Source organism: Carex rostrata, chromosome 4 (assembly GCF_964058835.1).
Source record: "Carex rostrata chromosome 4, lpCarRost1.2, whole genome shotgun sequence".
NCBI classification, from domain to species: Eukaryota; Viridiplantae; Streptophyta; class Magnoliopsida; order Poales; family Cyperaceae; genus Carex; species Carex rostrata.
This window is the reverse complement of record NC_135921.1, coordinates 10,057,458-10,070,498: the sequence shown is the minus strand read 5'-3', so window position 1 is coordinate 10,070,498 and position 13,041 is coordinate 10,057,458. Positions and strand designations below refer to the sequence as shown.

The window sequence follows — 13,041 nt, the reverse complement described above, 5'->3', positions numbered from 1 at the left end:
GAGATTTCATATGGTCCCTGTTGCACTATTGCATTCCTGGTGGTCTGATTAGCGCAGATGAGGAGGTAGGCTTCCCCATCTAGCTTGTGAACCTGATAAAGATCAGGGGATCCGCCGTGCAGATTCACCATTGTGCGTTTGATTGCCCATGGAAGATCACGGCTCGATCCTCCTCTCAAAAAGGTAATGTAGGCCGCGCTACCCAAATAGGAGTTTTGGGGTCTGAGTTCGGTGCACGGTGGAAAGAACACGTCGACTTCCTCAGGCCGTTCGTTCACGAACTCTTCAATGAACTCCTCCATTTTTGGTTTGCCTTTCACAGTTTGTGCGTATGTGTGTGTTGATTTGTGGGGTTCTGTCTGGATTTCTTTCTTCTTCTCTTGCTGGTGAGTGGGTTTTATATAGGGCTTGCACCTTGCAGAGATGTGGCCGAATTTATGGCAGTTAAAGCAGCGGAGCGGCTCTCTGCACTGCGCCCTTTGATGGCCAACTGCCAAGCATCGGAAACATCTATTTTCCTTAAACGCCAGATTGAGTTTGTTCTGTACCTTTTGGGAGAAAGATCTGGGTTTCCTCTGGGAGAATCTTTGCATCTCCTGCTTCTTGCGCCTTTTCGATACCACCTGTTGCCATCCGCCATTAATTTCGGTGGAGTTTGGTGAATATTCCTCTCCGATTTTAGATCTTCTTACTCCTGTAGCAAATCGCCCCAGATTCGCCTTGATCGCCTCAGTTGTCGCGCACATTTCAAAAAATCCACAACCGTCACAACACCATTTTAGTTAGCACATCCTGTGCAATACTGGTCAAATTGAATCAAGAAAAACTAAACAAAAAGAAAATGTCAAAACCAATTTCATCTGCAGTGAAAGGTCGAAAATGCACTTTGTTAGAATTATATATATTTAAAGAAAATATCTTTTGTAATGGTATATTTTATTTAAAGTTATGGTTATATTGGTCAATTTTAATTAATTAGATTTATATTTTGTAATGGTGTAACAAGTTAATTAGATATATATTTTGAATTAGAAATCTGAATTATATCCGTATTCGTATTCGAAAATATCCGATCTATATCCGTATCCGATTAATATCCGATCTGTATCCGTATCCGAAAAAAAAAATACGGATACGGATATGGATTGAGCACTATCCGATCCGTTTGCACCCCTAGCACTACGCTGATACAAATTCATATCAGCTTTGGCACAAATATTGAAGGAGCCCGGTTCATATATCTCACCTCAGGATTCGGATTCTGATCGGAGGTTCCTGACCTAAATTCAAATATTATGTTAGTCTAAGAGGATGCCGACTCCGCTGATATATACCATTTCAATTTTGTTTTGATTTCAAGCAAATGGATTAACCAGAACAAGAAGCTTCTTTTTGTCAAATAGTAGAATCAATATGAAATATTGTAAAAGAACCTGGAACAAAATTTTAGAGGTTATTAAAATGCAACTTAATTTATCGGCGGATCTAAACATAGTAAGGGGTGATTAGTTATTTCTATAATGTCAAATTTTTAATTATATATATTAAAATTTAATAAAATTTATTTTTTAATAACTTGTTATATAGTCTAGTTTTCTCATAAAGTATTAAATATTTAAGTCTATTTGTTAGACTTCTATTTTATAAGTGTGATAATTTGAGTTTAAATCCTACTTATCATATAAGAAAAAGATGGAATATAATTAACACCATCATACTTCTGATGATCTATTGATCATTGAGTTCAGATTCAGTGCAGTACCCTACCGTGTAGAATGAGATCTGCATCGCCCTTTTTTAATCTGACACGAATCTTGAAGCAGCCCCATATAATCTATATAGGCACCAACATTATTTTGGTTTGGCTCGAGCTAATTCTACCAAGTGCATACCCAGGAGGATATGCACTCCATATAAAGGGTAGTATAAGCAACATGAGGAAATTAAAGTTCAAGATTCTAAAACTCAGCAAAAGGAATAAATATTCAAAACCCTTATAATCTCCAGAAAAAAAATGCAGTACACTAAAAATTTATAAAATAAATATTCTAAACCCTAGAATTCCCTTTTCTATATTGGCCCAATAAAGCCCATATCTATTGACATCTAAAGTACTTGTCGAGTCGAGTTCTATTGGGCTCGGTGTTTTAGCGTAGTCATAGAGAAAAGGAAGCTGCCGACTTCGGCAAATAACATGGGAATCTGGTTTTCGTATTCAGATACCGGGAGCGAAAGAACAGGCCCATAAATCATTTAAGTTGAACGGCTCATGGGCCTATAACAAGTGTTAGAATAAATTTCACAATTGTTTGGCCCAACAACAGTTCCCAAAATCTGAACTGAACTGAAGTTGGTCAAGTCTTTTGGGTTAGCTTCTTTTTAAAGCGAAATTTCTCCTCTAAAAGCTGTTCCCTGCTAACAGTAGGGAATTAAAAATGTGATGTGTCGTGTCCGGATCAAGTATGACGTATTTGGAAGACGTAATGAGCCGTGTACGGGCCAAATACGACTTATTCGGAAGACATGCTGTACCGTGTCATTACCGGATTATCATGTCAGGTGCAGGTTAGAAATTTACTATAATGTGGTAACTGAATTAGATATATTTACAGTGACACATATCTATCTCATTTGTTGCTTTAATTAAACAAATGCTTCATTAACAGAGTAGCAAATCTTCTTCTTCTTCTTCTTCTTATTAGTTAGAGTGAGGCAAATCCATTTTTAGGTTGGATCTATTGTTTTACATTTTCCTTTTTAATCACTGATGTGTCGATGACTATTGACATTGTAATTTGTATCCAAGGTGTGTTGGTGAATCTATTTAAGGTTTTGACTGACCTGCTATTTTCTGTTGCACTATGAGATTACGTATAAAAATCAATCTTCATTTGACCCATCAGTAGTCAGTATATACCATATCATCTTCTTTTTTTTGCGTATGTTTTATTATTATCTTTTTTTTGTATTAGTGAACAAACTTAAGAGATATTTTCTAATTGGTCGATCATAACACAGTGACACAGTATAAGACATAAAATCTATCCATTCAAAAAGAATTTTTGCAGTATAGATATTTGCTTCATACTCATTTAAACTATTATGATCGACAACAAGACTCCTGTTTGCAAAACAGGGGATGGATTGGGGATCTCTCTTGTCAATTTGGTACAAATGCTGAAGATGCTAATCAATTATTTTTTTAATGTTATTTTGCCAAACACATTTGGTTTTGGTTAGGCGCTTGCCAGGATGTGTTAGACTTTGCCAATCAAATGAGCAGACCTAGAAAGACAGCATTCCTTTTAGTCATCAGTGCCACCATCTTGGTCAATTTGGAAAAAGAAATGATTTGTGATTTAATCAGTCCATATGTCATTCTTCAAGAACTGTTGTTTTCAATATTATCTCATTAATTGTTTATTGGACAGGTTTCGTCTGAGTACTGAGATGCAGGAACAGGTACGGGAGTGGCTGTCTGGATATTTGGACGCAATACCGCTGCAAATTGCTAGGCCAGAGGATGTTCAGCTACTTGACTGGCGTGCCCTTTAACTTTTTGTATTAGCAAACATAGACCTTACCTGCCTTTAGGTGGCGTTTAAATTAGTTCAGTGATTAACAAACACTATTATTTTGGTGCCTGTGAGCACATGTAGCATGGTTGTGTTAACTTTTGCTATGCGCCATTCAGTTCAGCTGGATGTGCTAGAACACTTATGTATCACCTTATGTTTCAGTAAACAGGCCTAGGCCTTTAAGTAAAAAAAAAAAGGACTCCTGTTTATATATTCTCCAATCAATCAATCAATTAATCAAAGAAGTAAAGAACAATCTGCTATTATTCCTTGCATGCAAAAATAGCAACTAACCTCTGAGCAAGATTTTAGATTTTCTACTACTAAATCAACCTATAATTCTTAACTTTTAAGGGGGGAGGGGGTGGGTCAAAATAGTAAATGCATTGTTGTGGTGGAAAACACCAGGTCCTCCTAAAATACAACTATTTTTGTGGCTACTTCACAAAAATAAAATCTTAACTAGAGCAATATTGCAATGTAAAGGATGGCTAGGGCCTAATCAGTGATTACTGTGTGACCAAAATGTGGAGAAAACAGGTGATCACATATTTTTGTTATGTCCTCGTGCATGCAAACTTTTATTTTGGATGGGGGTTTGTCAGGAGATATTCTGTACCTGGTACACATTTCAGGATATAGTCTCTTTTGCTGGTACATTGCCTCTACGGCAGCAGACTGCCTTTCTTGTGGTAGTTAGTGCTGTTTGTTGGGGCACTTGGAATATGAGGAATGAACACTGGTTTACTGGCACCGTTCTGAAATCCGCTAGAAATATAAGTATACTGATATCTTCTTTGTGAATTATTGGACTGATTTGTGCAAGGCTGACACTCAAATGCTTTTGAATAATTGGTTTCCAGAGAACTTTGATGAGATTCCTATACAAACCTTGCCTCCTCTCAGCTGTTTATTAGACACAGAATCAAGCTCAGGGTTGGTACAATTGGTACCATTCTTGGAAGCTGAATAGTCTTTAGTTGTTTGTCTATGTAATAACATAGTAGCAGAGAATGTTTGATCCATTAATTTGTTTGAGATGCTTTACTGTACAAAATATTCTTTAGGCAAAAATGTTTAACGTTTGATGGATAGGTTTCTGTGTTTTAAGGCACCAAATGCCAAGGATGCAACTCTTAAAAGAATGAAGTGTGTTTGTGCAGCTGAGGCACATATTTTGGTGCTCAGTTTTTTTTTCTTTTTTCGAGAAGTTCTTATTTTTTTAATTTTACTACTAGCTGTAAAATCACATGTTTTATATTAGCTAATTAACAAGAGCTACAATGGTCCAAGAAATATGAACAAAAATCATCATATATATATATAGGAGTTGACTACGGTGCTACACATAGCAGAGAGGGCCTCCGTACAATGGCTCAATATTTGAGTTTTCAAAATCCTAACGGTCGATCCGAACCGTTCCCATATGAATATGTACTTGCAAACTAATTTTTACATTTTTTAGATTTGTTTAGATAGGCAGAAAATCACTTGATCTGAAAATTTTGTACAATTCAAATCAAGTGATTTCCTACCTATCTAAAAATATAGTAAAAAAATTCTACAAAATTAGTGTGTATCACTGTATTGTATAATATTATATAAAAATCTGCTATCAACAGCGAAAAGAAATTAAATAATTAACAAAGTGGAACAAACAACTCTTTCAACTTCAGGTAACACTATCTCGGCCCCGACAGCTCGTGCGTTGACGTGATAGATGGACACCCGCTATTTGCGTTCGAGGTTACATTCGATCCACCAATGATCTTGCTCATCTTCGTCAACTCATCTTCAATGTCTATTGTGCCACCACCACTAGAACTGCCATGACGGCATCCACCATACTTCCTCAAAAATCCTAGTGACTCAATTCGAGGCTCCCACACATCCATTGTCCCCTCGAGCATTGCAACAACTGAAGTCATGTTTGGCCGGAGCGCTGGCTCTTCATGTAAACAACATAGCGCAGTTTTAACCACCCTTTCGACTTCACGGACAACAATATTTCCTTCCAACCTTGGGTCGGCCAATTCTTCGTAGCATTTTTTCACATGCATTTCCAACGCAACCGAGGGAAAATACTCACATCCTGTAACAGATGATCCACCAGTTGTTGTGGACCACTTTGGCTGAGCATCAACACTCACAGGCTCGTATCGGTTCTTTCTTCCTCGTACCAGCTCAAGTAACACCATTCCAAAACTGTACACATCACTACGATCAGAAATTGCGGCATTCATGATCCACTCAGGTGCTAAGTACCCGCGAGTACCGCGCATTGTCGTGAACAAAACAGACTGCTCTGGTGTAATCAGTTTGGCAAGACCAAAATCTGCTATCTTGACATGGCCGTCATCATTTAACAAAATGTTCTCAGGCTTAATGTCACAATGCAGGATTTTAGGTTGGCAACAGGAGTGCAGATATGCAATCCCACGGGCCACACCGATTGCTACGTTCATTCTTTCAGACCAGTTTAGTAACTTATCGGTCAGCCTGAACAGAGACTGGTCAATTGACCCGCGGTTCATGTATTCATAAATCAATAGCCGGTGCGAGCTCTCGGCACAGTAGCCACGCAATCGAACCAGGTTCACGTGGTGAATATTCCCAATTACGGCGATCTCTGTGCAAAATTCTTTCCTCCCTTGCACACCGACTCCTTCTATCTTCTTCACCGCAACTTCACTCTTGTCAGTTAATTCTCCTTTATACACTGAACCAAATCCACCAGAACCTATCTTTGTCTGGAAATTGCTGGTTATCTCTTCGACTTGCTCACAAGTGAACCTTGTCGGTAAACCTGGTATCAATATCTCATCAGTATCATCACCGTTTTCTGAGAATAGGTAATCCGAATCAGATATTGCTCTCGAGTTGCCATTTGCATTAAACGTTCTGGTCATTTTTATTTTTTTCTTTTGCTTGTTTCGATAACACATAATAGAAGACACTCCAACAACTAGTACCAGCAGAAAGGCAATGATGGATGGAGTCAAAATTGCCACATTGTTTTTAGATGACGAGTTAAGTGATTGTTTTGATCTATGTATCTTGATGTATGCCAAGAAATTTGCCGATTCCCTTGTGCTTGAGTTGGTAAGGGATCCAAATTGTTGTAACGAAAGAAAACATGATTGGGATGAAATGTCAAAGAAATATCCCGAGCATGAGCAATTGCTTGAACAAAGATTCTGGCAATTGGGCATGTTCATTCCAGAGGCTACTGGGTTCCTATATTTGTTTGCAAAATATGTAATCCCACTTCCGGCAAACATATAAGATATATGTGAGCTAGCACATGAAGTATTGGAGGCCGTAAGCATACCTTCGTTTGGTGTGCATCCACTGGATTGAACTGAGGATCCAAACTGAGGTGGGCAGCTGCAGCTGGAGGAGTTACCCGAGAGCGAGCATAGGCCGAGGGGCCCACAGGACAATGGCAAGTCACAACTATCTCTTGGTGCCACAAACACATTTGCAAGAGAGTTCGAAGAGTTCGCTGCAGGATAACTCTTTATCTTAAGTTGGCCATCCGAGCCCAATTGTATTATACGAAATGGTGCCACTGGCAATGGGATTTGAAAGACAACATCTCCATTTGGTGCAAGGAGGTAAATGCCAGAGTCGTTGCTGGCCATAAGCGCAACCGCAACCGATGCATCTCTGTTCTTGACAGTGCTTGTTTCATTTGAAAACTGCCAATAGCTGGAACCCATCCAGTTTAGTAAGGCATCATTTGAAGTGACATCGAGCCTGTAATCGCCCTGACTGAGATCTGAGTCAGAGGCAACAGAGGAAGAAAGATATAACCCTGCAGGGAGGAGTTGGCCCGAGATGAGCGTATCTGTTGGGTGATCAAATGACTGCCAGAGCGTGTTGTTGGTCATATCGAGCAACACTAAATTGCCCGTGTCAAGAAGTCGTAACGCAGAAACATTAGATTTGAAGGAAGGGGTAGACCATAGCACGTCACCATTTGAGTAACCGACCATTAACCCTTCGGGTGTAAGGTTTACCCGGCTCTCTCGATCGGGCATTGGCTCATTGCGATTGGCGGTCCAAACCACTGTTCCGGTCGGTACATGCAATACCGATAAATAAAGTCGTGTCTGTTGTGTGCCTGGCTTGTATACCTGGCCTTCAAAATTGCCGTTACGAGATTGAAGAAAAGTGCCATAGGATTTGATGTAGAGGAGGCTCGATACGCTAATTGTCGGGTACATGTATTCGATATAGACAGGGGCCTCGGCATAGGTACCATGAAAATGGAAGAAGAGTGGAAGAACGATGAAGATGATAGACATTAGTGCTTGTATGTGAACTCATCAAGGAGACAGAAGATTGGATTGTTTGATAGCGTGAAAGGGCACAGCCGCACAGAGAGAGAGGAATGGATGCCGTAGTTTGGTTGGTTGGATTAGAGAGAGTTGACTTGGTGCCTACAATTATTGGTTCCCGCTATAATTTTGTTTCTATTGTTATTTAAAATTGAGTAATTAATTAGAAGTCATTTAGTTTCATTAATTTATTGAGCTGATGAAGTTCGGTCTGGCAAGTTGCCCAGTGCATGTACAGTCGAAAACTACAGAAAAAAGCTGTATGATTCCATTGGTTAAGAATTGATTTTGTTCTCCGTTTTCTTTTAATTAATTGGAGATGGCAACTATATATAGAGAATATATAGAGAGAGAGTTGGGCTACGCCGTTTCGCGAAATAAAGTGAGTATTTTATTTTATACTTATATTTTGCAATTTTAAAATTCAAAACAATCCGAATTGTTCAAGTTAATTTTTATATTAAATTGTGCTTGAAGACCAAATTTTATATTTTTTGAAAATTTTTTACTAATTTTTGAAATTTTTTTAAAATCGCTGTTTATTGTCCAAATTTTTTTGAAAACCAGTGATTTTCAAAAATTCTAAAAAACAGTAAAATTTTTTCAAAAAATGTAAAATTTGGTCTCCAAGCATAATTTCATATGGAGATCAACTTGAACGGTTCGGATCGACGTTTTGAACTTTAAAATCGCAAAATATGAGTATGAAGTAAAACTCGCTTTACTTCGTGAAGTACTGTAACCCAACACACACACTCTCTCTCTATCTATCAATATATATATATATATATATAGGAGGGATCAAGTTACCCCAACCATTTTCTACATTTTCAAAGTCCAAATCGTCGATCCAAACCGTTCAACATGATCTCCACAATAAAATGTGCTTCCAGATCAAATTTTACATTTTTTGGAATTTTTTTATCATTTATTGAGATGGGTTCAAAGTTCAATGGTCTGAATTTGACTAGTTTTTGTACCCATCTTATTAAATAGTACAAAAATTTCAAAAATGTAAAATTTGGTCTCCAAGCACATTTTATTGTAGAGATCACATCTAATGGTTTGAATCGACGATTTAGACTTTGAAAATGTAAAAAATGGTTGTGATAACTTATTGTAACTCAAAAATTGTTGTAACTTGATCCCTTCTCATATATATATATATATATAGAGAGAGAGAGAGAGAGAGAGAGAGAGATGGGCTATGGTGCATTGCAATGCATGGAGGGGTTTGTGCATTGGACCATAAATCTAAAATTCAAAATTCAAATGGCTGATCCAAACCGTTCATCTTGTTCTCCATATTAATATGTGCCTGGAGACCAAATTTTACATTTTTCTGAATTTTTTTACTATTTATTAAGTATTTTACAAAATTGTTGATCCAACGGTGGCTTAACAAAACAGTAAAATCAGCAGCCACCGTTGGATCAACAATTTTGTAAAATACTTAATAAATAGTAAAAAAATTCAGAAAAATGTAAAATTTGGTCTCCAAGCACATATTAATATTGGAGAACAAGATGAACGGTTTGGATCGGCCATTTGAATTTTGAATTTTAGATTTATGGTCCAATGCACAAACCCCTCCATGCATTGCAATGCACCATAGCCCATCTCTCTCTCTCTCTCTCTCTCTCTCTATATATATATATATAGGTTGTGGCTAATTTGCTGCCGGCAACATTTCTGCCGGCGGTGCTGCCAGCCTTTTTTAATTTTCTGATGTCCAAACAACAAATCCAAACCGTTAGATGTTTAATCTATACTATAATCTACTTGGATACCAAAATTCACATTTTTTTGGATTTTTTTTACTATTTATTAAGCTAGTTTGAAAACTGCTGATTTCAATGCTGCAGAAATTTACTGAAAACAGCGGTTTTCAAACTAGCTTAATAAATAGTAAAAAAATTCCAAAAAATGTAAAATTTGGTTTCCAAGTAGATTATAATATAGATTAAACATCTAACGGTTTGGATTTGTTGTTTGGACATCAGAAAATAAAAAAAATGGTGGCAGCACCTCCGGCTAAAATGTTGCCAGCAGCAAATTAGTCGGACCCTATATATATATATATATATATATATGAGATGGGCTACGGTGAGTTGCGAAGTAAAGCGACTATTTTACTTCACGCTCATATTTTGCGATTTTAAAGTTCAAAACATCGATCTGAACCGTTCATCTTGTTCTCCATATTGAAATGTGCTTGGAGACCAAATTTTATATTTTTTGGAATTTTTTTACTATTTATTAAGCAATTTTGAAAGTCGCTGATCTGATGGTCCAGAAAATTTTACTGTTTTTTACTGTTCACAGCAAAACAGCAATTTTCAAAAATGCTTAATAAATAGTAAAAAATTCCAAAAAATGTAAAATTTTGTCTCCAAGCACATTTCAATATGGATTAAACATCTAACGGTTCGGATCAGTCGTTTGGACTTTCATAATGAAAATACGGCGTGAAGTAAAAACGTCTTTTACTTCGCAACTCACCGTAGCCTATCTCTCTCTCTCTATATATATATCAAAGTCAGCTTTTTTAATTTGGAATATTTGATATTAAAAATTATCACAAAGGCTAACTTTTTGATACATATAACATAAGTAACAGTTTTTGGATGAAAATTTTTTTATTACTTTTTTTTGTAATTTATTTAAGTACAATTGAAATTAATTTAACAATTAATTTGAAAAGCCACTTGTTAGTGCAATCGACAATATAATATGTGCCTCTAAAAATCAATGTTGTAAAAATTATTAATGCGCTTAGAAGATCAAATGTGGTTGAATAAATAAAAATTTACCCCCAAATTATGCTCTCCCATTGATTTCTCTACAAATTAATATGAACAATTAGTTAGAATAAAGTATATTACATATAATATTATCTAAATAATAAACCATAAATAAAAAATGGTTAATTATATATTTTTTTTTGATAAACTAGGTAGTCACTACCTAGTAGTTAAGGTTAATTATAGTTATTGTTAAAGATAATATCATCATGAGATTTGATTTAGCTTAATAATATATTATACTTAATGGTATAAATTTTGAATTTATACTTCCTAGTTTGTCTTTTTTTTTTTGAAAATCTTCGTGGAAGCTGCAAAGTCGTGAGGGGGAATCGAATTCTCGACCTTTGGGTACAACAACTCTATAACTTTTTTCTAGTTTGTCTTTGTAGACGTCTAATTGGCTGTAGCTGCTTATAAAACAAATTTAGCAATCAACTAATTAATTTTGATGTTAATTTCACGCTTAACGTCGCAAATTACACTATCAAAACCAATCAAATTTTGAGTAGAATTAGGATGTTATGAAGCTCACGAAGCTTCAAAACCGATCAAATTGGCATCAAATGACGCATTCAAAATATTGAAATCGTTCTATTTCATAAGTAATTGTTGCACTTAGGGGCACCTCTAATTGCTCAAAAACTGAAATTAAATTGCAATTGAAAGTAAAGAGATGAGTTTAGAGAAATTTGACACGCGGGGTGATAACGGAGTTCGGCAAAACAAAGGCCTACGTCTCCGGGGCTTCGCAACCTTGTGAGGTGCGCCTTTCTATTACCCAATACGAAATGATTACAACTTGTGAACCGTTGAGCCCTTACACACCAAGCGGGAAGTCAAACGGCCAACTCAAAGAGATGAGAACAAGGTCTCGATTGTCTAGAAACACAAGAGGAACACTCAATAGATCACTCTAATCTAATCTATATCAAGATCAGTGAAGTAGGTTTGAGGTTGCTTGAGGGATGTTGAAGTTTTAAGCTCTCACAACAATGGAGTAGGCTAAGCTCTCAGAAAATCGCTTTTGAATTAATTAGGGTCGGCTGAGATAATTGAGAAAGAGATCCCATTACTCTATTTATAGTGTCAGCTCAAAAATGAGCTGTTTGACATAAAACGTTACAACGTTTTATTCAAATGCGATTTTAGGGTTTTAATTCTCTGACAGCTTAGTAAAACGTTACAACGTTTTAACCTGTAAAAACTTGATCAAAACAGAAGTTATTTGAAGCTTAAATATTCCTGAAACGTTACAACGTTTCATGTTGGTACAGTTCAGCTGTGCTTTAGCGGTTCTAAAGCTATTAAACGTTAAAACGTTTGTCAAATGTTATGACGTTTTTAAAATGTCACAACGGTTGTATAACGTTATAACTTGATTCTTCTTTTGATCAGTTTGTTGCTTCTGATCAATATAAAACGTTACAACGTTTTGAAAACGTTACCAACGTTTTATCCCATTTTAATCAACCTCAAATATACTTTACCAAGTTTCTGATTTTACAATTTGTATTCTTGATAAAAGTCTTCGTGATTTCTTCAGTCCAAGCATATTATACTGCAGTTCTTACTCTTCTTGGACCTACATATTCTCAAAATAGAAGAAATTGTAAAATTCAATAATTGTATGTTTTTGCAAATTAGCCAAATAGACGTTAAAGATTATTGTACGAACAACAATCTCCCCCTTTTGGCGATTTGCAAAAACATACAATGTGAGTAAGTACATAAATCGAAAATTTTCAGAAATTAGTTTATCCAATTTTGATTTTGCATGTCAAGCCAATTGTACCAATTTCTCCCCCTTTTGGAAATCGACAAAAGGGTAAAAAATTGGCACTAATTTAAAGTGCTCCCCCTCAATTTAGCAATATAACAACGATAACTTTTAAACAAAATAAGATTGAGGGTGGTATCTAACATGCATGATAATTTAGTTTCAATACACCACATCAAATTATGCATATCAATATGCATAAACCATGCATATTAAAACATTTCAATTCATACAATCCAAGCAATTCAATACAACTTGTCAAGGCTCCAATATATCCAATTGGACATATTCAAACAAGTTAGCAATTCATACACCACATTTAAAAACATGTACATCTCATACATATCCACACCAAATTCCAAATAACACAATTTAAGCAATTCAACTAAATTAAACCATGTCAAAAACAACATTTCATCAATTCAACAATTTGCAACAATTCAACTATTTGCAACAATTCAACTAACACAACCAAATTAAGCCAATTCAACAATTCAAATTAAACATGCACTTAACAAACAATTGATGCAATCAAC

The 13,041-nt window shown here is 36.1% G+C and overlaps 1 protein-coding gene across 2 annotated transcripts; it reads right to left on the bottom strand.

Moving 5' to 3' along the window:
- Nucleotides 1-5,179: 5,179 nt before the first annotated feature.
- On the bottom strand, nt 5,180-8,096 carry LOC144552670 (G-type lectin S-receptor-like serine/threonine-protein kinase At5g35370). Of its 2 annotated transcripts, XM_078300659.1 has the most exons (2): nt 6,910-8,096; nt 5,180-6,384 (listed from the first exon to the last, which is right to left on the bottom strand). In XM_078300659.1, the coding sequence occupies exons 1-2, from the start codon at nt 7,886-7,888 to the stop codon at nt 5,261-5,263; spliced, it is 2,103 nt and encodes a 700-aa protein (XP_078156785.1). In that variant the 5' UTR covers nt 7,889-8,096; the 3' UTR covers nt 5,180-5,260. The 2 variants fall into 2 exon arrangements, with proteins under 2 accessions (XP_078156785.1, XP_078156784.1); XM_078300658.1 differs by having other exon boundaries at nt 5,180-8,096.
- Nucleotides 8,097-13,041: the final 4,945 nt, after the last annotated feature.